General features: G+C 45.4%; 1 protein-coding gene and 1 long non-coding RNA gene across 11 annotated transcripts in view; one reads left to right on the forward strand and one right to left on the reverse strand.

Annotated features, from left to right (window-relative positions):
* The window catches only part of ANKDD1A (ankyrin repeat and death domain containing 1A), a 36,738-nt gene that overhangs the window by 3,267 nt on the left and 7,570 nt on the right, over positions 1-25,901 (reverse strand). For 4 of the 10 annotated variants that reach the window (XM_027067518.2, XM_053223877.1, XM_027067513.2 and 1 more), the window contains 10 exons: positions 24,270-24,368; positions 19,342-19,446; positions 18,506-18,604; positions 13,754-13,870; positions 13,264-13,362; positions 11,165-11,263; positions 4,765-4,863; positions 3,639-3,737; positions 2,512-2,607; positions 116-320 (listed from right to left, as the gene is read on the reverse strand). In XM_027067518.2, the coding sequence (XP_026923319.2) occupies positions 116-320; positions 2,512-2,607; positions 3,639-3,737; positions 4,765-4,863; positions 11,165-11,263; positions 13,264-13,362; positions 13,754-13,870; positions 18,506-18,604; positions 19,342-19,446; positions 24,270-24,368 (1,117 nt within the window). Of the gene's footprint in view, positions 1-115; positions 321-2,399; positions 2,411-2,511; positions 2,608-3,638; positions 3,738-4,764; positions 4,864-11,164; positions 11,264-13,263; positions 13,363-13,753; positions 13,871-18,505; positions 18,605-19,341; positions 19,447-24,269; positions 24,369-25,901 lie in introns of all 10 variants that reach the window. The other 6 variants (XM_053223882.1, XM_053223876.1, XM_053223878.1 and 3 more) reach the window with 6 other exon arrangements.
* LOC113601844 (uncharacterized) lies at positions 302-16,324 on the forward strand. The gene is made up of 3 exons (XR_003423129.2): positions 302-674; positions 3,700-3,814; positions 15,855-16,324. It is a non-coding gene; the product is annotated as an uncharacterized LOC113601844 (long non-coding RNA).

Raw genomic sequence — 25,901 nt, forward strand, 5'->3', positions numbered from 1 at the left:
ATCCAACTTTGCCAGGTTGCACTGGCTTTTCCCCCAGAAATGCATAAAACTGAACACACAAGTGCCCCCCTTCCACCCACTGGTTGCTCTGGGGTGGGGAGAGGCCGGGTGGTACCTGTCCACTGCTGCTCGATGGCATGGACGTGGGCCTCGGTGAACTCCCAGCAATACGCAAGCTTCTTCCACTCTTGAGGCCGCAGATGCCTGGAAGCCAGTCGCCACAGCACAGAGTGGAATTGCTGCATTTCCTGCCGATGGTCCTGCTTAAAGGTCAAGTTCTTCCCAGAGGGATCCCTGGGGTCCCTGCACAACACGTGATCCTGTGGGGCAGATCCCAAAAGTGCAGCTGCCACCAGGGGGGACATCCCTGCCAGGCTCTCCCTCGGGAGCCTGGATGGGGTACTGGCATCATCACAGGCCTGGGGTTTCTGGTTTCTCACTCTGTGCCTTGCTTTGACCTCTAGACCCCCAGCTGCTCACATTGTTCCTCCATCCAGAACTCCTTTTCTCACCTCCCTGTCCCTCAACCCCATCACCACAGTCAAGAGACCATCTACATGCCATCTCTTCCAGGATGCCTTCCCAATTCCTCTCTTTTCTCTGTGTTCTCACAGCACAAGTGCCAGCAGAAGGACTCAGCAGCTGTGGCTAACACCAGTCAAGCCAAGGATCAGGTACTTAAGCAGATTTGCAGAATCTCAACAAGTAGTGAAGGGCGGGGTTACAGAATTCTTTCTATGCAAAGCAGGTGATAAAATGAGAAGTTATAAAAGAACTATGTGATAGCATCGGTTAAACCCACAAAAGCCTAAGTAAGCCCCTCTAAAGGATGTGGATACAGAGTTCTGGTTGTTAAAAAGCTCAGGTGAGTTCTGGTGTCTGCAGCTGCAAATCTTACATCCTGGTCAACAATGTTCAGTCACCTATGACATGGTGACCAGGGAGACTGGTTCTCATGTGGGTGGTTCCTCAGAGCAGTGTTCTTAGCCGCATCTGTACATTGGGATCATCCAGGAGCTTTAAGAACTACTGATGCTTGGTTCCCACACCAGAGATTCTGAATGAACTGGCCTTAGGGTGGGAGTGGGGGGCAGGCTGTGATTCTAACCACCCCGCCACCTTGACGTTGAGAACTTTTGAAGTCTGAGGTGTTAGAATTACGCACAGAGATGAATCAGTTAATCACGCCCTTGGTATTAATATTTTGGGGTTACATTGAGGAGTAACCTGTTGGACATAAAGGGGCTATGTTTTTGAGAATCTAGCATGTCCATGAAAGAGAATATCTTACGATTGCTATTGAAATGTGTTAGTAACTAATTTTGGAATAGTGATTTTTTTTTTTAATTTGAGAGGTATAAGAGAAGTTTACTCAGTTTGCAAACAATATTGAAATGTTAAAGATATTTGAGACTTACTTTATTTATAGGTTTAATTTACTGGATATACTAAGATAACTTAAGAATTTAGGAAGCATTCAAAGTACTTTTAAAAATCTATTATTCACTCAGTTTAGAATGTTTAAGATAGTTTAATTAACTAAGTTTAAACATGGATCCAAACATTAATCAAAAGGCTTCCTTGAAAGTGGAAATTCCTAAAATTCCTAAAATATAGTAGCTGTATAAATGGAATAAGATTTATAACATGAGGGGCGCCTGGGGGGCTCAGTCTGTTGAGCATCCAACTGCGGCTCAGGTCATGATCTCACGGTCCGTGAGTTCGAGCCCCGCGTCGGGCTCTGTGCTGACAGCTCAGAGCCTGGAGCCTGCTTCAGATTCTGTGTCTCCCTCTCTCTGCCCCTTCCGCACTCTCATTCTGTCTCCATCTCTCTCAAAAATAAATACACATTAAAAAAAAAAAAAGATTTATAAACTGATTTTAAAAGTTTAAGAAAAACTAGGTTTTAAAATTCATAATAAATTTAGTATTAATTTTTAAAACTCAAGTAAATGCAAAAATTGTTTTCTGTATACAAAAACAACCTTCAAAGATGTCCAAAAAAAACCCATCCCACCCCCATTTCCTGAGGACTGGAAAAGCATGGCCTTAACACCTGCTACTCTTCCCCAATTCTTCAGCAGACATCACTAATTAATCCCAGCACACTTTCCTTCTGGGCTCAGAAAGTTGCCTGAATAGAACACCCCGAACAGCAATTCCAATCACCTGAAGATGGCAGTGAGCTAAAACCAACTTGCCATCTCTTTATTCATGCATGCCGGCATGCACACATGAATCCATCAACCAGGGCCTGTAACAGAGTCCAGTAACATCTCCACACTGGCATGGACCTCAGTCTGCTTTGTTTCAGTGTGGTTTAGGTGCTCACTCATCTCCAGATGCTCACAAACAACCCTGGTGTTAGGTAAGGCAGGGATTATCACCTCCTCAGAAACTGGGGGTGGTCCTGAATTGGTCAGGGCTGGGGTTCAAAGCCAGCCCCACCTAGAGCCAAGCCCACACAGTCCCTTTGCAACATGGAGAGACCAAGTGCAGGGCCTTCAGTACCTTCTCCCATTTGTAGAGGCGATCAGCTTTTATAATCATGTCCACCAGGCTGATGTGGTTGCTGCGGGCGGCCACTGCCAGGGCAGTTTTCCCTTGCTGCAAGTAAGAAGTAAGAATGGAAGCCAAAGTTGCTACAGGTGGGGCATAGGGTAGCCTCTAGTACTGACTGCAAACATTCCTGCCCAAGGAAAGCAGTTTCCAGCAGTCTACACCGGAAAGCAGAAAAGTTTTCTGGGCATGGGGAAGGATTGAACGAGGCAAGAATAATAATTCCAGTAACCACCTCTTGTTTCTTTAGAATTTAGAAAGTCTTAGAGCTTATGAAACTCAGCCTACACAACTCCTCAACATTACCTCTGAAATAGCGGTTACCTGCCCCACTTCTCAGATGAAACCAGAGCCCAGGGAAGGGGACTGGGTTCATTAGGTCCATTTGCCCTCCCCACTTCATGCTCCCAGGCCCTTCGCTCCAGACCTCCGGCACAGGGCTGGCCTCAATCTCTCCAGGCACCTGCAGGGAGCTGGGAAGCTCCTCTTTACATATGGCCAGCTACCCTGGGGCCCAGCTCAAAGCAGGGAGTCCCTCCCAGAATCAGCCTCAGGGCCCATTTCTGCCCCCAATTCTTCCCCACACCATACTGGGCCACAGGTGCAAGCCCCTTCCACTCATGAGCCTGTGACATTCTCAGCCTCAGACCAAATCTTCAGCTGGTCTGGAACCTCCAGCACCTGAGGAAGTAGTCAGCCAAGAGGCACAAAGAGCCAGGTAGCTTCCCCACCCCTGTCCTATATTTAGGGGGCTGTGGGACCCTGCTCCTCTACTCCCTCTCCCCCTCCCCACCAGGCGACTCAAGGAGCTCAAAGTCTGAGGAGCCATGAAACAGAAGGTGACCACATCACAATTCTAGACCAGGAGAAGGGCAGGCCAAGTCCTGAGGGACCTCAGAGGAGGAAGGGGAAAGTAATGGAGGGGCAGGAAGACTTTCCGGAGGAGGATGCTTTTGAGCTAGTATATAAAGGATGGGAAGCCTTGAATAGTCTGAGAGCACGAGACATTTGTAATAGGGTCTCTGGCAAAGAGGGAGCCATGAAAGCTTGAAAGGGAGGCTGGTTGGGAGGAGAGGTACCTTATCTCTCAGGTTTAAGTTAACCCCAGTGACGAGGAGCATCTCTGCTATGTCCTGCCAGGCGTGCTCAGCAGCAAGGTGGAGGGGCGTCTGCTGCCTCTGGAGAAGCCAAAGGGACAGGGGAGTACAAAAGCATGTATGAGTGGCCCAAGACTCAAAGCCAGGACAGTTCCAAGGTGAGTACACTCTTATCTGGGCCTTAAAAGTTTCTCTAAGAAGTTATGGGAGAGGGTAAGCTGGGTTTAGTCATAAGCCTAATACCAGAGAAAACTTGGTAAAAACAAAAAGCAGAAAGAACAAAGGAAAAAATACCACTTGCTGGCTAAGTCAACCTCTGTAATGATCCTAACATATTTCTTCTAGTCTTTAATGCAGAATGCTTTTGGTTTACTGGTTTTATATGAGATCATCCCGTATATACATTTTGCATTCATTTTTCTACCTAACATAACATTTCCACATATTATAAACACTGTTTTTAACAGCTCCATAGTAGTCTACGTCTATAACCATAATCTACCTGACCACTTCTCTCTTATTAAATATTTGGGCAAGATTGCTGTTGAAGATTGATAAGCAATGCTGCAATAGATATCTTTGTGCATGAGCTTTTAATGTATTTCTTGAGGCTCAATTCACTGAAGTGCAAATACTGATAATTTTGAAGGTATGTGATATATCCTGCAAAGCTGTTTTCCACCACTAGTGGCTGTACATGCTGGCACTGAGGACTACTAGATGGTCAGGGGGAGAGTTGTGGGGATGGGGAATTAAAAGGGTGCCTGACTGAGCACAACTTCAGGACTCAGAAGCTTCTTGTTACACAAGACTGCCCCAGTCACCCCTGTCCTGGGAATTTTCCCAAAGGAAAATAGAATCAATAAAAGGGAATGGTTGAACACAGGAAGATGTTTACTACAGTGTTATATAGACCATGGCAACAGCTTGAAAACCACCAAAATGTTCAAAATAGAGTGGTTCATAAAATGATGTTCTCTTCAACAAATATTAGACAGCTTTTTACAAGCTCAAAAAATTAATTCCTCAACTCTAGGCCATGCTAGGAGATTACAGCCAAGCCCTGCCCACCTGGGAGGGTGCCCAGATGGTTTCTGCAACCACTTACATTGTCAGTGGCATCCAGGTCACTGCCTGCGTCAATGAGGAGCTGGACCAAGGCAGGGAAGTTGTGCCTCACAGCGAGGTGCATAGGAGAGGCTCCCTGCTGGGGGAGAAAACACATGAATCAATTGAACGGTCCCTCCAGGACTGTCCAGCACAGCTTGGTGCTGGGGGATCAAAGTAGGGAGGGGTATATAAATATAGTGCTTCTAGGTTTGTCCCTTCTTGCTCCTCAGAGGACATGGGTGGCTTGAGGAATCTATAACCCCAAAGGCTGAATCCCTGGAGCCCAAAACTGATCCTCAAGGTGGGTGGGAGCTTGAAGACCCAAGTTTGAGACCTTGCTATGCCAGAAACTCACTGTGGAACTGTGGGCAAGTCATGTCCCTTCTCTGCTCCTCTTCACCTAGCAAGTAATGTTTGCTGAGGTCCCTTGTAGCAACAACACTTAAAGTTTTCTAATATCTTATTGAATCCACACACGAACCTAGGAAGTATATATAGGAATGGTGTTACTAGTATTTTCAACTTACAGACAAGAACACTGAGGTTCACAAGACATAAGTGACTTGCCCAACAGCTAACAGGAACCTTGTGTTATTGGAGTTTCTCTCTTCAATACTCAGGTAGGTGCCTGATTACTGTTTATGTGTGGAAGGAAGGAACGAGGGAGCCAGCCAGGACCAGAACAGAGACCTCACTCCAAGGCAACACACATCCAAGGCCTCACTCAAGGCTGGAAGACTCCTTCATCAGTCGTCCCCTCTGATGCCTGACCACATGGCAAAGTAGAGATACTGCAATAGCATCCTTCCCTCTAGGTGATATAGTGACACACACATAGTGGAAGAGTACAAAGCCAAAACACTGATGGTGGAAAAACAGGCTCACATTTTAAGTGTAAAAAGATTACAGAACAGAGTACACACACACACACACACACACATAGATACACACCCCAAAAATGTCCACTACCAGTGTCTATTAGTTTAGGCCAGCAAATGAAAAAAAAAGGTTTATTGATATTGGAAAAGAATATTTAAACTATACAATTATTTGTAGGCAATGTGATTGTATATCTAGACAGGTTTAAAAAACCTATTACCCCCTAAAAAAAAAAAAAAACTCTAGTAAAATTAAAAGTCATAGAGCATTCCTATATTGAATGCTACAAGAAATGACATAATTAAAAAAAATATTCACAACAGTCAAAAAATATCAAGTATTTATGTAGAGTATAATTGGAAATGGACATATCAAAGGCAAACTAAAAGCTATATAACTTCACTGAAGGATATAAAAGAAGACATAAAGAAATGGCAAGACTTCATGCTCCTAGTGAAAATATATTAGAGAGGCTCCTGGGTGGCTCAGTCAGTTAACCATCTGACTTAGGCTCAGGTCATGATCTCATGGTTTGTGAGTTCGAGCCCTGCATCAGGCTGTGTGCTGACAGCTCAGACCTAAAGCTTGCCTCGGCTTCTGTCTCTCCTTCTCTCTATTCCCCTCCCCTGCTCACGCTCTGTCTCTCAAAAATAAACATTGAAAAAAATGTATAAAAAAACATATTACAAAGATGACTATTTTATATTATTTATAAGCTTAATGTAATCCCAAACTCAAATTTCAATAAATACCAAAAATTATTCTGAAACACGTCTAGAAAAAAAATTTGAACACAGGTAAAAACTACCATAAGAATTTCAACTTCAACAATGGCCTCAGATCATTGCCGGATAATAGAAATAAAAATCAGGCCCCAAAAAGGTCTGCTGTGACAGTGAACGGGCAAAAACTAGAAACTGGCTCAAATGCACGACTCAGGTGAGCCTGGAAATCTGTCCAGAACTACAAGTCTGGGCTTTCCAGGAAGCAGAAGGCCATGGAGATAAAACAACCAAATACACTGGATATAGCCTCGGTCGTCCTGGAAACGCATCTGGGGGAATGTGGTCAGAAAGGGGAGTGGAAAGAGAGCAAATATGGCTTTTAGTTGTTTTACATTTTATTTATAAAAACCAAAAGAACCAAAAAGTACACAGGTATCTAGTGAAAAGCTTTCTTCTACCTGCATTCACACACCTGCTCATACCCCCTACTCCTAAACCCCATCGGTAACCTAAATCTCTGCTTTTATGTGTGTCCTTCCAGAGACTTTTAAATTTTTTAACGGGGCAGAACTTTCTATTTTTATTTTGAAATAATTATAGCATCACATGCAATTAAGAAATAATATAGAGAGTTCTGGTGTATCCTTCACCCACTTTTCCCCAATGGTAATATCTTACAAAACCCTAGTAATATCCCAAGCAGGATAATGACTCTGACAACATCCACCATCTTATTCAGATCCCCCAGCTTCACTTGTAGTCATTTGTACATGTATGTTTAGTTCTACACCATTTTATCACATGTGTATGTTCATGTATCCACTACATAGTCAAGATACACAACAGTTTCCTCACAAGGTCCTGTGTTGTTCTTTTTTTTTTTTTAAGATCTTAATTTTTTAAGTTTATTTATTTATTTATTTATTTATTTTTGAGAGCGGTGGGGAGAGAGAATCCCAAGAAGTCTCTGCACCATCAGTGCAGAGCCCAATGTGGGGCTTGAACCTATGAACTGTGAGATGATGTCCTAAGATGAAATCAAGAGTCAGACACTGAGTAATGGACTGAGGCACCCAGGTGTTCATTTTTTAAAGTAATCTCTACACCCAACGTGGGGCTTGAACTCATGGCTCCAAGATCACGGGTCCCATGCTCTTTCTGACTGAGCCAGCCAGGCACTCCTGGGGTCTTTTTTAATTGGGAGAAAACGAAAAAGCTAATGCACACTTCGGGTGAGAGGACTAAGAAACAAGCAGCCTGGACACTGCTAGTGACTCTGCAGATTGGCACAACACTTCTAGGAAGGGTTCGGCTTATGTATCAAGAGCTAGAAAGATGCTCACGATATTTGACCTCAAATTCCCTATTTCTGAGAATCTTGCCCCCAAAGAGGTCATATGCACAAAACTATGCTACCTGCATTAGCAAGTAAACCTGATACTCTACCACAGTTGAGGAGGTTAATAAATCATGGTGCCTCCATTCATCAGACCAAATGTCATCATCAGTAGGCTCTGAGGAACCTCCATGCTGTTCTTCACAGTGGCTGCACAGTGTGCATTCCCACCAACAGGGCATGAGGGTTCCTTTTTGTCCATACCCTCGCCAACACTTATTTCTTATGTTTTTGATTTTAGCCATTCTGATTGGTGTGAGGTGATCTCTCATTGTAGTTTTGATTTGCATTTCCCTGACAATGAGTGATGTTGAACATCTTTTCATATGTCTGTTGTCCATCCATATGTCATCTTTGGAGAAATGTCTGTTCATTTCTTCTGCCTGTTTTTTAATTGGATTATTTATTTTGGGGGGTGTTGAGTTGTATCAGTTCTTTATATATTTTGGATACTAACCCTTTATCAGATATGTCATTTACAAATATCTTCTCCCATTCTGTAGGTTCCTTCTTAGTTTTGTTGACTGTTTCCTTCACTGTGTAGAAACTTTTTATTTTGATGTAGTCCCAATAGTTTACTTTTGCTTTTGTTTCCTTTGTGTCAGGACACCTAAGTAGAAAAAAGTTGCTATGGTTGATGTCAGAGAAATTACTGTCTGTGCTCTCTTCAAGGATTTTTATGGTTCCAGGTGTCACATTGAGTTCTTTAATCCATTTTGAGCTTATTTTTGTGTACGGTGAAAGAAAGGGGTCCAGTTTCATTCTTTTGCATGTGGCTGTCCAGCTTTCCCCACACCATTTGTTGAAGAGACTTTTTCCCATTGTATGTTCATTGCTCCTTTGTCAAAAACTAATTGACCATGACATTGTGGGTTCATTTCTGGGTTTTCCTTTCTATTCTATTGATCTTTGTGTTTGTTTTTATGCCAGTACTATACTGTTTTAATTACTACAGCTTTGAAATACAACTTGATACCGCTAGTTTTGTTTTCCTTTTTTAAGATTCCTTTGGCTATTCAGGTTCTTTTGGGTGTCATACAATTTTGGGGATTTTTTGTTCTAGTTCTGTGAAAAATGCTGTTGGTATTTTGATAGGGATTCCATTAAATCTGTACATTGCTTTGGGTAATATGGACATCTTAACAATATTTGTTCTTCCAACCCATGAGCATAGAATATCTTTCCATTTCTTTGCATTGTCTGGAATTTCTTTCATCAGCGTTTTATAGCTTTCAGAGCGTAGGTCTTTTATCTCTTTGGTTAAGTTTATTCCTAGATATTTTATTGTTTTTAGTGCAATTGCAGATAGGATTATTTTCTTAGTTTCACTTTCTGCTGTTTCATTATTAGTGTATAGGAAAGCAACAGATTTCTGTACATTGATTTTATATCCTGTGACTTTACTGAATTCATTTATCAACTCTAGTAGTTTTTTTGATGGAATCTTTTGGGTTTTCTATATGTAGTATCACGTCATCTGCAAATAATGAAGGTTTTACTTCTTCCTGACCACTTTGGATGCCTTTTATTTCTTTATGTTGTCTAATTGCTAGGGCTAGGACTTCCAGTGCTAAGTTGAATAAAAGTGGTGAGAATGGATATCCTTGTCTTATTCCTGACCTTAGTGGAAAACTCTCAGTTTTTCACCATTGGCTGTGGGCTTTTCATATAAAGCCTTTTATTATGTTGATATATGTTCCCACTAGACCTACTTTGCAGAGGGTTTTTATCATGAATGGATGTGTACTTTGTCAAATGCTTTTCTGCGTCTATTGAAATGATCATATGGTTTCTATACTTTCTCTTACTGATGTGATATGGGATTTTTTTTCTTAATTTCACCCTGCTGTTTCATTATGAGTATACAGGAATGCAACAGATTTCTGTACATTGATTTTGTATCCTTAAGTTTAATTTTTTAATTGAAAAAATACTTTAAATTTCAGCTGGGGAAAAAAAACATTTGAGAATACAAAAGGATAAAAGATTATACTAAGAGACAAGGATAATTAAAGGAGACTAACTTTATATGCCTTTAAAATAAATTATAAGGCAATAATAATTAATATGGTACCAGCTCAAGATTAGATATACAACTTACCGAAAGAGAATCACTTGCCCAGATATAAAGCCCATCATATATCAAACTGCAAATATGTGATAAAGAAGGAAAAAGCACTAAGAAATGTTATAATTATTTAATAAATTCACTTGACATAGAAGTATTAAAAAATTGGAGGGGAAATCTATTGAGTAATATATCACACCATATACAAAAATACATTTTAGGAAAATTAAAGAGTTAAACATAAAAAATCAAATCATAACTAGAAGATACTGAGTCCTGCTTTGGGTGAGCTCAAGCTCCGCTTTGGGTGAGCCCCACTTCTCTCTCTCTATCTCTCTCTCTGCCCCTCATGGGATTCTCTCTCTCTCCACCCTCATTCACTTGCACCCTCTCTCTCTCTCAAAAAAAAAAAAAGTTCATAAAATCATCATTTATCCTGGCAAAGGTAGAAACAACTTAAATACCAAACAGTTGAGGTACCGTTAAGTGTGATGTGGTCACTTAACTACATCTGGCATAAAAATGGTTGCTAGAAAAACTCGTAACCTTTGATACCTGAGCTGCATAATCTCCACTGGACTGGAATCAAACTTCTGATGTCTTTATGGGTAAAAACAAATAAGCATCACCCTTTCCAGAATTCTGCCTTAGCCTAGTTACCACACATATGAGGAAAACTTGTAGGGAATAAGGAAAAGTCATTGCTTTACTAGGGTGCTGGGATTAGGGATCTCTATATTCCAAAGAATTGTGTTATACTGCTTTTACAGTAATTTTAAATATAGTGTTTATTTCAGCTACAATATGACCTCTTTCTAATCTAAACAACAGATAGTTCCTCATTTACATAATGGGAATAATAAGAGTGCCTATAGATAAAGAAACAAAGGCCCAGGGAGGTCAAAGCAACTTGCCCAAGGTCGTTCAGTGCATGGCAGGGCTAGGCCTCCAAGCCAGGTTATCTGACAAAGTCCATGTCTTAACCACAGGATATACTGTCACCTGTGAGTATACCACACAATATAACAGGACAAAATGAACAACCAAGACGCTAGATTTGTAATATGAAAGATCATCACTAGGTCCCAATGGGTAAATGAGTGGAGAACACAAGCAGATAATTCACTTGGGAGGAAATGCAACTTGGTTGCTAACCCTGTTCTAGCTAGAAGCTTATCTGGCCCACCCTCATGTGGCCAGGTCCCCCAGTCCTGGCCCCCATCCCAACCCCAACGACCTAAAGTGCTCATCTCTGCCTGTTGTGCTTCACCAGTGAGGTCATGAAGACTTTGCAGTGGGGACCCCCCTCAACCCAAGCCCCCACACTTACATGATCAGCTATGTTGGTGTGGCCTCCTGCATGGATGAGGGCCCGGGCCACATCCTCAGAGCCACCAAGGGCTGCGTAGTGGAGGCAGCTTTGCTTTTTCTAGAGGGAAACAGGCATCAGTGCAATGTCCTGAAAGCCCCTCACAGTGGGGCTTTGGGATCCATTATTCCATTTATGTCTCACAACCCCGGGACTATTACCCCATTAAACCCTGAAGCTGGAGAAATCAATGTCTTGCCTAGGTCTGGTGACTGGTAAGAGGAGCTCACTGTGGTCTGAGCTTTTCCGTGCCTCCTTTCACAAACTTGAGAATGTACATCAAAGAGGGGAACAAATAAGATTTGTCAGTACAGAGTAAACCCCACCTGGTGCACACCTGCTGGAGTGGGTCTCAACGTGCCCAGGCAGGAGCCTGGCAGAGCCAGTGCAAGGGCTTCACCTTGATGGGCTTTCTAAGTGCTCTTCTTCAATCAGAGCACGCCCCTGGCCAAATGACAAGCTCACATGAAATACCCCTCCACTCCTCCGGGCAGACCCTTCTAGGTAGCCAACTGTTGCAGACTGCCCAGACTGTTCCCCAGGACTTTCACTTTCAAAACCAGGCCAGTATGGGGCAAAGTGGGACGAGCTGGTCATCCTCCCAAAGTCCTATCTGAGCTGAGTGCACAAGGGTGAATGGGAACCAGTCCACCTCCCAATGGGAAATGTAATCGCTTTGGGTCAGCCCCCTTCTCAGAGAGCCTGCAAGGGGTGGGAGTGTCCAAATAGAATGTGCCTTCTGCCAGAAACCTCAAGCCAAGGCTGGAGCACGAGGCCCAGTGCAGTGGGCAGCTCCAGCCCTGCCAATGACCGCCAGCTGGACACCACCTCCCCAGTCTCTCAACTCCTATGCTGCTACTGCTGGGGAGATAGCCTTGACATTTCACTTCTTTTGCCCCCTCTCAGTACTGAGCACTGTGCTGGGCACAGAGAAAGGGCTGCTGACCAGAGAGCAATGTCGGGCAGATGGAAGGACATAGTTGGGTGCCCTGGGGCAGGTGCTTTCCCCCTCTGGGTGGGCCTTGGTGTCACCCCAACACCCTGGGGCAGAGGGTGCTACCTGCTAGGGAAGTTCTGCAAATTAAGTGTTTTGTGACTTTTAAGCATTATTCACATTCAGGGGACTTTAACATTGATATCATTATTAAATTTACATTTGCCATTTTTCTATTTATTTTCTATATGTCTCCTGTCTTTTTTGCTCTTCTGCTTCTCCTTGACTGCCTTCTTGTGTTAAACATTTTTAGCATATTTTAATTCCTCTGCTTTTTAACTATTTTTGCTATTATTTTTATTTATTAGTATTATCGCCTTCTGATTGAAATTTAGAACAAATAGAGAATTCCAGATCCTGAAGCCATTCAATCAGCCAAGAAAGATTATTGGTCATTGATCTAAAAACAAAAAGCAAAAACAAAACAAAACAAAAACACCAACTTCCTACCTAAAGAAAGGCTACAACCTCCCTTTCCAGGGCACAGAGGAGAATTTCCAACAGCTGACTTAAGGAATACAGTAGTGAGAGAGAGGAGGCCTCTCCCAGGCTCCAGCTCTGAGGGCTGGTGTGGCCCCTTCACAGACAGGGCAAACTTTCCAGGCCATCAGCTCTGGAGTCAGGGGAATGGGCTTTTCAGACTCAGCTTTGCTTCTTACCAGCTTGTTACCTGCAAAGGCACTGAATCTCTCTACAGCTTCAGTTTCTTCATAGGTAAAACAGGGGAACTTTTTCTGAAGTAATAGTCATAAAGGGGACTCATGAACTACCAAATACCCAGCAATAAGAAGACACCAACAGGTGTTGAGCTCCTAATACATCACAGACACCATGAGGGGTATTTACTCCTCAACAGCAATGTAAAAAAAGTAACTACATAGCATCTCCATTTTGGGAAATGAGGCTCAGAGAATTTAAGTAACTTGCCCACTGTCACAGTGCTCAGTAGTGGAGAAGCCAAGACCACACCCTGGGCCTGCCCTCAGGGCCTCTATTCCCACACAATTAGGGTCAGGGCGAGCTCAGTAGCCAAGGGAAGACATCAGTCCTGGGGAGGCCTGACTACCTGGGTGAGGGCGTTCACGCTGCTCCCAGCCTCAAGGAGCAGCTGCACACAGTCAGGGTGGCTGCCTTCAACCGCTGCGTGTAGGGCAGTCAGACCTTCCTGAAACACAAGGGGAGAGGTATGAGGATGGCAGGGAGGCTGAGGCCAGACCCTGAGATGAGAAGGCCCCCCTGGCACCATGGCTCCAGGGCTATTGAAGCTCTCCACCACCATGCTACTCAGGACAATAACCTGGGTTATTTGTGGTTCCCTGAGCCCCATACCTGATTTTCTCACTTTGAGGAGCATGTGATATATTCACTCCCACCCCCACACCCCTGCTCATGTTCTCACCCTCCAAGCTGCCTCACCCCCTGCCCTCTGTCTATTCCCTTTTACTCCAGAAAGTCTCTAGCAGGGGAAAATCAGGCTGCATCACAGGCTGGGGTTCCTTGAAAGCAGGGAGTGAGCAAGCATCACGCACCTCTGCATCTTCTGGGTAGTGACTCACCACATTCTGCTCCTCCAGGTCCAGCCTGATGTCCACGAGTCGCTGCAACACAGTCAGGTGGCCGCGGCTAGCAGCCAGGTGAAGGGCTGTGTTCCCCTCCTGCAGGCAGAAGGGCTCCTGAGGGACCAGTAGAATCATAGACCCTTGAAGGCCACGGGGACCTGCTGGAACCACCCTCATTTTATAGATATGGAAGCTGAGTTCCAAAGAGGGGAAGTGACTTATCTAGGGTCACAGAACAAGTGTATAACAAACTGCAGCCCTGAACACTGGGCCAGTATCTCCCTGCCCCTGAGAAGTGTGCCTCAAACTACAACCAGGGGCACTTACAAGGGCCAAGTCCTGGTTTTTCCTATTACATGTCAAGGCAGATACATTAGTTGGGGAAAAAAAAAAAACAAAAAAAAAACCTTTCCACACTCCTCTCTAAAGCCAGCCCCTCCTAGATCCATCCCCTCCCCTGCTTAAGGCCAAGGCTCTCCTCTGTGCTCAGGCTGTGCCCAGGCAGCCAGCCACATGGCCTAGTTCAAGATGGTAGCTTCTCACCGAATAGTGTGGCCACACTGACCACACTATTTAAAACCGCAACTTCTACCCCGTGTCCTCCTGATCCCCTGATCCTGCTCTGCTCTTCTTTCCCTCTTCCCCCATAGCACTGATAACCTAACACACTCTATAATTTGCTTATATACTTTGCTTATTGTTTATTGTCTGACTCTTCCTGCTAGAACATAAATGCCTCAAGGGCAGGGATTTCTGTCTACTTTGTTCTTCAATGTTTGAGGCCTGGGGCATGTGCCAGACATTCAATAAAATAGTTGTTCAATGAGTAAATACTATGATGGAGAGACTGACATGTGTCTCCTGGAACTTGAGAGCCACAGGGCTGGTAGTTGTCTCACACTTGAGAAGTCTAAAGGTGACAGCAACAGAGCCAAGAGAGGTGGTGCCACTGGGTGGGGCAAAGGCTCCCCAACTTCTTTGTATCACAATTGGCTCCTGTCAAGGGTAGTCAGGTGGGGTTGTCCTTTTTTTTTAAATTTTTTAAAAAACATTTATTTATTTTTGAGAAAGAGAGCAAGTGAAGGGGGGGAATAGGGGAGGGACAGAGAAACAGAAAGAGAGAGACACAGAATCCGAAGCAGGCTCCAGGCCGTCAGCACAGAGCCCAACGTGGGTCTTGAACCCACAAACTGTGAGATCATGATCTGAGCCAGACTCACACGCTTAACCAACTGAGCCACCCATGTGCCCCTGGTGGGGTTGTCCTTAAAAGGATCTTTCTGCGGAGGGCAAGTGGATGGTAAAGGGGCCCAAGCAAGAAGGAGAAGAGCTGGAAGGGACCAGCCAGAGAAGAAGTATGTCCCTAAGGAAGAACCACAGATGGAAGACCAGAGCAGTGGCCCCTGAGGGAACCCACAAAGGCATGAGAAGAGATAATCCAGCTTTAGCCATTCATCATACCCACAAGGGCTATGGGACATATCTAACTGTACCAGTCATGGGGGCTTCTAGCTCAAGGTCTTTTCCTCAGCCCTGGTCTACCTCAGCACCTTCCTGAGGAAGGAATCAAGATATTCACATCAGGCACAGAACTCTTTTTGAAAAAACTTTTTTAAAGTTGTATTTATTTTTGAGAGAGAGAAAGAGTGACAGATTGTGAGCCAAGAGGGGCAGAGAGAGAGGGACACAGAATCCGAAGTAGGCTCCAGGATCTGAGTTATCAGCACAGAGCCCAACAGGCGGCTCAAACTCACAAACCATGAGATCATGACCTAAGCTGAAGTCAATGCTTAACCAACAGAGCCATCCCGGTGCCCCAAGGCACGGAACTCTGAAGGGCCCAATGAGGGTGTGAACATATGCCAATGCCAAAGGAGTACTTTAAACAGATATAGACATACCTCCCCTCAAGGTAAGTCCACACATACATAAAACAACTATAACTACCTTCTGGGCTGCAAGATGAAACATTTAAATTTCTTCTATGATCATTACCATTTTGTGTTAATAAATAAAAGTTAAGTTTAAAACATCCTCTCAACAACAATGAAATATCCCCTGGACAGCTTTGTTCACTCCTTTCTCACCTTCTCTGCAGATGTGCACACAGCTGCCTGGCTGCTGCAAGCAAGGACCAGGCTGTGGGAAGGTGGCCACGCTGTGAAGTCTGTGTTCAAAGAGACACAAAGGAAGTGGTGAGCCGTGGGGGGCCAACACATGCCCCAGGTAGCAGGACTGTGGAGACAGGGGCAGAGTTTTGTCCTCCTTCTGGGTTATAAATATCCACATCATGCTCTTTGAGGGTGCAGGTGGCACAGACCCCCTAACAGAGCACTCAGCTCTCTATCTGAGCAGGGCAGGGGGGCTCAGAGGCAGGGGAGCTAGGCAGAAGGAGGCCATGGCCTTGGGCCCAGTGCCTGCCGTCTTCTCTCCTCCTGTGAGGATGCCCAGCCTGTCCACCTCTGGGAGGCCTTGTCAGCAGCTCCTCCTTGTTCCCAGTGGAACTAATCACTCTCTCGGGCTCTCAAAGCTTCCTTATCATCACAAGGCCTGTGGTGTGCCCTGTGTTGCTGCTGGGGTGGGGGGGGGGGGGTTCTCAGAGGTCTATCTTAGCAGGCCGTGGGGTCCTAGCAGGAGTCAGACATTCAGTGGCCCAGAGCCTAGAGAAGCTTACTATGCCTCCTCCCTCAAAGAAATTCAAAATAAAAACACTTTTCACCTGAAAATACAAAACATAACAGGGGCATGCAATTTTAAAATCTTCTTTCTAGAATTTCTGATTGCAAGATTCTGGGTAAGCTCATCAAAGCTGGGCTTTGCTTGGTTTCCGGTTTTGGTGCTCCAGCCTTCCTGGCACCCTGAGTACAATCATGTTTTTGCCTCCTGGGTAGATGGGTCCTGGCAGGCACAGTCCTTTACTCCTCTCTGTACTCCCAGTTCCTGGCCCACAGCCTAGTCCAGAGCGTGACCTGCTCAGCCCATGTTTCCAGAATGAAGGAAATCAGCCTGATCTGATTCTCAGGACCAAAAGGATGAGTGTGGACAGCTGGATTGAGTGCAGACCCCAAGGGCTTAGTGCCTCATGAGGCAGCTTGAAGAGAGGCAGCAGCCCAGGGCTGGACATTAGGTTACTAATTCCAAACCCAGATGAACCTCTGTCTTTGCTGTGTGACCTTGGCTAAAGCATCCCCCTCTCTGGACCTTAGTTTCCACATCTATAAAATGAGAATGTTGAATTGGCCCTTAATGAAGAACACTTCCAGTTCTAAGACCCTGTGATGAATTTATCTATGAGCTCTCTGTCACTAACTTATAAACAGAACTCCTTTATGCTGGCCAAGCACATTAATCAGAAGATTAATAATGAAGTCGGTCCCAGGGTGCCTAGGTGGCTCAGTCAGTTAAGCTTTCGACTCTGGGTTTCAGCTCAGGTCATGATCTCACAATTTATGTGTTCAAGTCCCAGTCCTAAGCCTAACAGCATGAAGTTGCTTAGGATTCTCTCTCTCTTCCTCTCTCTCTGCCCCTCCCCCACTTGTGCTCTATTTCTCTCTCAAAATAAACTTAAAAAAATTTTTTTTAATAAAAAAATAATGAAGTCTGTCCCTTTGTTGGAAGCATTGTTTAGGATTTGCTGCAACATACTTGCGTAATGATTCACAATGGCCCCTGATAGGAGTCATTTGCAGGGTTACCTCTTCAATCCCCAGCCCTCCCCTCTTCTCAGATTGGTGAAATCCTGCTAATAAACTCTCCACCCTGAACGAACTGCTCCCTCCTCCGGCTCTCATTCTATTTTTGCCATAACCATAGGAGAAGACTAAATCACAAAGAAAGTAAATAACCAGCAGGTGTGGGGCCACCACCACCCCCTAACTCTTCCCCTCACCCCCAACAATAGACATCCTCAGGGGCATCACAGTGCTGCTCAAAACCACTCCAGGCAGCACCACCAGCTAAAAGATGTGCCATCCTGGCTCCCCACATCTGATCACAGGTTTCCACTAGGGCTGTGGCATCAGGTTCCTTGAGTGAAAAACTATGTCTTAGGGGGACGCCTGGGTGGCTCAGTTGGTTAAGCTCCTGACTTCAGCTCAGGTCATGATCTCACGGTTCGTGGGTTCGAGCCCCGTGTCAGGCTCTGTGCTGACAGTGTGAAGCCTGGAGCCTGCTTCTGATTCTGTGTCTCCCTCTCTCTCTGCCCCTCTCCTGCTCACTCGCTCTCTCTCTCTCAAAAATAAATATAAAAAAATTAAGAAAAAAAAAAAAACTATGACTCTTGGATATGTGCTTCTCACCAGCAGCACAGGGAGGACCCATAGCATGTGCTCAAGAAATGGCTGCCGGGTGAACATCAGACAGTCTCTGATCCTTAAGCTGCCTGCCCCTCCAGCACACTGGAGTCAGAAGTAGGTGCAGGTAAGGGACGCCTAGGTGGCTCAGTCAGTTAAGCATCCAACTCTTGATTTCAGCTCAGGTCATGATCTCATGGCTCATGGGTTCAAGCCCCGTGTCAACAGTGCAGGGCCTGCTTGGGATTGTCTCTCTCCCTCTCTCTCTGCCCCTCCCCAGCTTGCATGCATTCGCATGCGTGATCTCTTGCGCTCTCTCTCAAAATAAATAAATACGCTTTTAAAAGAAGAAGAAGAAGAAGAAGAAGAAGAAGACGACGAAGAAGAAGAAGGCAGCACAGGTAAGCTGCCAGTGCCACACTGGTCACCTCCCTCCCCTGGGACCCAGTTACAGTACCTTGTCTTTCACACTGTGCTCGCAGCCAGAGCCCACAAGGAAGTCCAGAGCGTCCAGCTGCCCATGCTCAGCAGCCCTGTGAAACGCTGTCCTTCCCAGCTGACGGGGGAGGGGAAGAAAGTGGCCCTTCTGCACCCTGCAGTGGGCACGCCCACCCTGCCCACCTAGCCAACTACTCTGGGCTTGCGGAGGGCCTCTCCTGACCCAGAAGCTCTCCCCTCCCCTTACCCTACATGCTTTCCCTGGAAAGCCCAGACTGAACTCTCCAACAAGATCCCACTGGGTGGGGTTCCTCCCCCACTGAAATCCTTCTGTGGCTTCCTGCTGCATACTGAATAAAGGACAGATTTCTGAGGCTTGAAGTCAGTGGAGATTTCCATGCGGGGCTCCCAACAAGCCCCCTGGCTCTCACTCCCCAAATCACAAACCATCCAAACTCACACACAAAGGGCCCTTTTCTACCTCTAAAGCTTTAGCAATGCTCTCCTCTCTATTTATAAAACCTCCCCGCTTTCCAATCTTACCAACAAAACCCAGTTCATTAACCCAGTTCATTCACCAAATGCCACCTCTTCCAGGAAGCAGAAAGCAGTGGCTCCTGTCTCTAACCTACCTAGTTAGTCCTTATCGGAACCTCTCTGAGGGAACTGATCATGTTCCTCCTTTATCTGACTCATTTGTGCCCTAATGCCCCTTCTAGGCCCGCAGTTCCCTGAGGGAGGGTCCAGTCTGCACTACCCTCATAGCTCAAAGGATGCACTTAAGGAATGGGCAGGAGTGGCCCCAGGAGCCCCAAGCCCAACGGGAAGGACAAACAGCCTTGAGGCCACTCTTACCTTGTCAGCTTGGTCCAGGGGCACATCCTCCAGGTCTTCCATTATGAATGCGAGCACTGGCACGTGGCCTTTTTGGGCTGCACAGTGTAGTAACGTCAGGCCGTCCTGGAAACAAGCCCAGGGTGGTCCCTACAGTCTACCAAAGAGGACCCTTCTCACCCACTGGCTGTCTCCCAAACGGTGAATGTTTGCAACCTAGAACACAGCTTTACCATGGAAACAACACAGTATATAAATGGGGAAAACCACAAGTGCCCACTCAGCCTCACAGAGCCTGGTAGGAATCGGGACGCCAGAGTTCAAATCCCAGCTCCAGCATTTATCAGCAATGCAGTCTGGTCTTGACCAAGTTATCTGTACCTCTATAAGCCTCCATTTTCTTATAGGTCAAATCAGGATAATAACCCCTGACTACCTCAGTGGGTGGCTGAGGGGGTTGGACAGCATCCTCTACAGCAAGTTTTGTTATACGCTGAAAAATAATTCAGGATGTAAGGTGAGGTTGTATAGCACTAATAGTCCTCAGAATACTACCCACCACAGGACATTGTTATAAGGTTCTAGCATCTGCTTACCTTGACACGGCCCCAAAAGAAGAAGGAGGTGACTAAGCACCCAGTGTCTGTCTCTAGGTGATAACCTCCTAACCTTCTGGGGAGGAGTGAGAGCTGATGGGGTCTGCAAGGACTAGGAAGTGTTAAAAAGGAGAAAACAGACCCAAAATGGAGTCACCTGTGCTAAGGCCCACCCATCACCAAATCGAGACTTTAATACCTAAGCTAACTGCAGCTTCAGCCTCTCCCAGATAAGTCATCTTAGCCAGTCAGTCTGGATCTTCCTGGTCAACAATAGGGAGGAAATCCACCTGACAGGGGCACCTGAATGGCTTAGTTGGTTAAGGGTCTAATGGTTCATGAGTTGGAGCCCTGCATTGGGCTCTGCACTGACAGTGCAGAGCCTGCCTGGGATTTTCCCTCTCTCTCTCTCTCTCTCTCTTTCTCCCTCTCTCTCTCTGTCACTCCCCCATTCTCCAAATAAATAAATAAACTTAAAAAAAAACAAACAACCACCTGATAGACCACCCCCACTGTCCCCTGAAGGAAGGTGATCTTTCCTAAAACAATCCAGTCTTTGCTGGAATAACTTCTTTGCCCCACTTCCTTTTGCCTATAAAAGTCTTTCATTTTATACAGCTCCCTGGAGCTCCTTTCTATTTGCTAGATGGGATGCTGCCCAATTCATGAATCATTGAATAAAGCCAATTAGATCTTTAAATTTACTCACTTGAATTTTGTTCTTTAACAGACAGAAGTGGCCAGGGTGGGAAAAGGGGTCGGCAGAAAGATGGTCTCTTGGCTCCAGAAGCAATATTTTAGTGAGGGAGGTTTGCAAATCCTGTTTATAGCCCAGAGCTTCTACCAAGGCATTGCATTATAGCTAGATTGTTTAGAGCACTGTTTTTCAAACGGATTGCAACCATCGATAGATCATAAAAATCAACAGAATGATGTTGTACATCTTGACAGTAATTTGGATTACGCTGAAGTAAAATTTGTCAAATCCCAGTGAATATAAACTTAAGACTTGTATATTTCATTTTAAGCAAAGAAATTGAATTCTAGTGAATGTTATGCATACGGAGTATTTAGAGGGAAGTATGGTGATGTCTATAATTTATCTTGAAACACTTCCAAAATTTATAAAGAACTCTAAAAACTCATCGATGAGATATTAAACAACCCAATTAAAAAGTCATTTGGACACAAAGAAGATATATAGGTGGCAAAGAAGCATATGATAAGATATCTAACATCATTAGTCATTATTGAAATGTAAATTAAAACCACAAAGCATTTCTGACAATAGAGTTTGGGAAGGGAAAAATGCTAACACTCCAATGGAGAAACCTGGGCGACACCACTTAACCACGTGATCAAGCGTGAAATTATGGTTTATAATAAGAAATATATATTTGGGCTTGATCCTGTTTCTGGCACATAGGTCCTAAAACCTTTGGAATTTTCTAAGTGTACAGGGCGGTTAAGACGTCTATTGTTAACGTTAATTTGGTGACAAGGGAAGCCCCAAGGTAACTGAAGACGTGGTGGGGGGAGGGGGATGGGGGACTGGTTGCCTGGGGAACCAACTAGACCAGAGGGTTGGAACTTTCAGCCCCACCCCCTGACCTCCAGGGAGGGGAGAGAGGCTGGAGGTTGAGTCAATCACCAATGGTCAAGAATTGAATCTATCCTGTCTATGAAACGAAGCCGCCATAAAAACGGGAAAGGACCGGGTTCGGAGAACTTCCAGGTTGGTGAACTCAAGAACACAGCCATGTGCCGGGTCCCATGATCCACAAGGACAGAAATTCCTTTGTTCAGGACCTCACCCTATGTATCTCTTCATCTGGCTATTGATTTGTATCCTTTAATATCCTTTGTAATAAATTTATGATCTAGTGAGTAAACTAGTTTCCTGAGTTCTGTGAGCTGCTCTAGCAAATTAATCAAAACTAAGGAGGGAGTGGTAGGAACCTCTGATTTATAGCTAATTGGTCAGAAGCCCAGGTAACAGCCTGGACTTGGGATTGGCTTCTGAAATGGGGGTGGTCTTGGAGGTCTAAACCCTTAACCAGTGGAATCTGACACTATCTTTAGGCAGATAGTATTGGAATTGAGTTAAATTTGTGGGAAACCCAGTCAGTGTCCACGGAGAATTGACTTAATTGCTTGGTGGTGTGGAAAAAAGCACACACATTGGAGTTGGTATCAGAACTGGATCAAGGTAACATCACCAGTGACAGGCCATGTTGGTACTGATAAAGTTAATTCTTATATTGAGACCTACAAAATGAAGGCTGCCCCAGTGACCTGGCCCAGGTCACAAATCTAAATCTACCTCAGCCTGCACTTACAGGAAACCTAACGTACAACAATGACGACAATCTAACATACACTCAGCTGTACTAGCTCCCCTGACCCTAGAAAACAGGACCCACTAGCCTTACAAAGAAATCCCCCTAGCAGCCAATCCTGCCATTTCTGTGTTGCTGCTTTGGGGGGCTCTATAAAATTTGCTCTTACCCAAAATCTCTCCAGAAGAGTGTTCAACTGTTGTGAAGGGCTGTACTCCCCCAACCCAGGGACTGTTTCCTTTCGAATAAAGGACATTAAACTTGCTACAAAGCTGCCTTTTGGGGGCACCTGGCTGGCTCAGTTGATCTTTAGGTTGGGAGTTCGAGTCCCACACTACCAAGGCCTTGCATTGGACACTCAGGAGTGCCTGGGTGGCTCAATGGCAGAGAGTTTATTTAAATAAATTATTTTTGTTTTGTCACTGGACAGTATCCTATATCCCCTGACAGGAGGCAATGAAGGACACTTAACCTCTGTGGTTTTCTACTCCAAATTCCATGACCCCATTCTAATCATGAGAAAAACATCAGACAAACCCAAATTAAAGGACATTGTGCACAATACCTGACCAGTGCTATTCAAAAGTGTCAAGGTCGTGAAAAACAAGGAAAGACTGAGAAATTGTCATAAAATTGGAGGAGAGTAAGGAGACAAGATGATTAAATACTTTGTAGGACATTAACAGAAAAACTGCTGAAATGTTAATACAGCCTATAGTTTGGTAAAACTCTAGATATCACCAGTGCCTGGCAAAGTAGAGCCAGGTAAACAGTGGGGGGAAAGAAAACTCCAGGGCCAAACAGAGTGTGGCGCAGTCATGGCCTGGCTCAAGGTTCCTCTACAGGTGAGATAAATACCTCCAGGGAGGTCCTCGAACAAGGAATAGAAAAGTAGTGGGTGGGACTGCTTGCAAAGATGGACACAACTATTCCTCACACCTCTGGAAACACCCAAAGCAATGGGATTGTGTACTCTTCTCATTAAGGGGGAGAATCCAATATTCTCTATCCCCTGAATCCAGGCTGGCCCTGCAAGGGGCTTCAAGCCATAAAATATAGTCGAAGTGGTATCGTGTGACTTCCCAGCCTTGGCTTCAAAAGACCATGCCACTTCCACTCTTGCATTCGCTCATCATTGCAACTAATACTAAACCTTTAAATAGAAGTTTCTAAAAATAAAAATGTCCCTTTTTTCCCCACCCTGAGTTCTAAAGGATCTCCAGATTGAGAACCCCTGGCTGACAGCGTTTGGTCCAGAAATGTTTGCATTTTCATAAGGGCCAATGACCCCCTAAAAGGTGAGACACCAGTGCAGAGATCCCCAGCAGAGATCTGACTTGCTGGGGACCCTCCTCCCTCATACCACAGAGCACACCAATGAGCCGGGAGAGACCGCCAGGTTCCCTAATGTGCCAGGCACTGAGCCAGGTACTTTACACAGAGTACTGAGTTTCTCCCTCAGCTCAGAGGTGGGTACTAGCATCCCCATTTCCCCAGTGTGAAAACTGAGGCTCAGGATGCTAAAGTAATTTGCCCAAGGTCCCAGCGTTTGGTAACCAGAACTTTCCTCCTTCCACCCAAGGGAGACAGGGCCCAGAAGAAGAGGGGAGGAGGCCCCAACCTCTCTCATTAAATCTTCCTAACCACCCTCTGAGGGTATTACTTTGACTCCTCCTGTGTGAATAAGGAGGCTGCCCAGAGGGCTAGGGACTGTTCCAACATGGCAGAGTGGTAAAGGGTCGGGGGCATTAGAAGAAAGAGGCTTTTAATGCTGATGGAAGAACCACCCCAGCAACTTCTCCCAGCCCCAGTGGAAACACTGAGCGTCCCAACTTCACGGGGCTGAGCTCAGCTGCGACTTCCAGAGGGTTCTCAGAAGGCAGGGGCAAGCTGGGGCAGCAGAGTCACCTGGGGAGTAGGAGGGAGCAGAGGTGGGAGCAGACCCATGCTGCAGGGGCAGGGCACAGAGGCGGCAGAGACTCCGGGAGCAAGGGGTCTGCCATCGAGGCCTTACCTTGTTCTTGCAGTGGATCTTGGCCCCAGAGTTGACCAAGATCTGCAGGATCTGTAAGTGGCCGAACCAGGCAGACAGGAGAAGCGAGTTCATCCCAAACTGGGGGAGAGGACACAGGGAGGAGGTGAGAAGAATGTAAACAGGTATGGCTGTGCCACCTGGGCCCATGTCTGCACTGAAAATCATACAACCATAGGGACCATAAGTGCACCCAGGCTGGGGAGCACCAAGATTTAGGAATATAAAAACCATGGCATTTTTTAAAAATAGGGGCTGGAACAAAATATAGAAATAGGACTTTTTAGTAAAGCCCAAAATAGGGGCTGATTATTGCAAACTTTTGTTTTTGCTAAATAAAATTTAAAAAGAAAACAGCTACCATCTATTCTCCCCATCATGTAATAAACAAGGAACATTTTAGGGATGCCTGGGTGGCTCAGTCGGGTAAGCGTCCAACTTCAGGTCGGGTCATGATCTCACAGTTCATGAGTTCAAGCCCCACACTGTCTGTGCTGTCAGCACAGAACCTGGTTTGGATCCTCTGTCCTCCTCTCTGTCTGCCCCTCATCCCCCCCTCAAAAATGAATAAACATTAAAAAAGTTCTTTAAAAAAAAAAAGCAGGAACATTTTAATACAAAAAGTTGGGGAGAAACTAATTAGAGAAGATGCTCTTTCCAAATACAGCTTCATGAAAAACACACTACATTGTTCTTATTTTCTGATTTGCTGTGACTGGTAAAGACCTCACCCTGGACTGGTGTTTGAGAACCAACTGTTTGAATCTCCTACAGGACGTCCTCCAGGCAGATGGCTTAAGCCAGCAGACGCCTTGCCACCTTACAAAGACATCCACTGCACTGAAAAACACCACTCACTGTTGGAAAGTCCCTCTTTCCGCTGTACTAAAATCTCAATCCCTGGTGCCTTCCACCCCACATGCCCTTTGGAACAACTGAGAATATGTCTGGGCCCTTTTTTGATGGCGGCTCACCACCTGTTTGCAGGAGCTCTTCCCCAGCATCTGTGAAGCACTCTGAGATCATCAGAGCCCCTTCCCTGACCTCTGCCCTCATGGGGTTATGCGGAAGACCCAGCACTGGGTAGAATATCAGTAATTGTGGGCTGGCTGGCTGAGGGAGAGAATGTATACTCATCCCCAGCCCCTGGCGGGTGGGGGCAGGAAGCCCACAGGAACCTGGGAATGAAAAGGATCAAGGCTCAGGGCTGGGAGAGGAGAGTCATGAGAGCCAGAGCCTCCTGTCAGTGGGAACCCCAGGGATACTTCTGCATCCTAGTTGCAAGAACTGTCCAGGACAGAGCCCTATGGCATATCCCTAGAGACCTTCCCCCCAACAGCAGGATTTCCCTCTCTTGTCTCCCTCACCCTTCTGTTACTAAAGTAGGCATATTCATCACCTTTCTTAATTTTCAAAATACATTTATTACTATTTGCAAAGAAAATAGAGAAGAGTTATAAAAGCACTCTCTCTTAACTATTCTTCCTCATACCTTCTTTTCTCACTCATTCCCTCAAGGAAGAAATAAGAAATAACAGAGCACAGTGGTAACAGTGGAGGGGTCTTTGGGGGCAAAGGCCTATCGCATGACATTCCAGTATTTTATTGGGAAAC

The sequence above is a fragment of the Acinonyx jubatus genome, chromosome B3 (assembly GCF_027475565.1).
Source record: "Acinonyx jubatus isolate Ajub_Pintada_27869175 chromosome B3, VMU_Ajub_asm_v1.0, whole genome shotgun sequence".
NCBI classification, from domain to species: Eukaryota; Metazoa; Chordata; class Mammalia; order Carnivora; family Felidae; genus Acinonyx; species Acinonyx jubatus.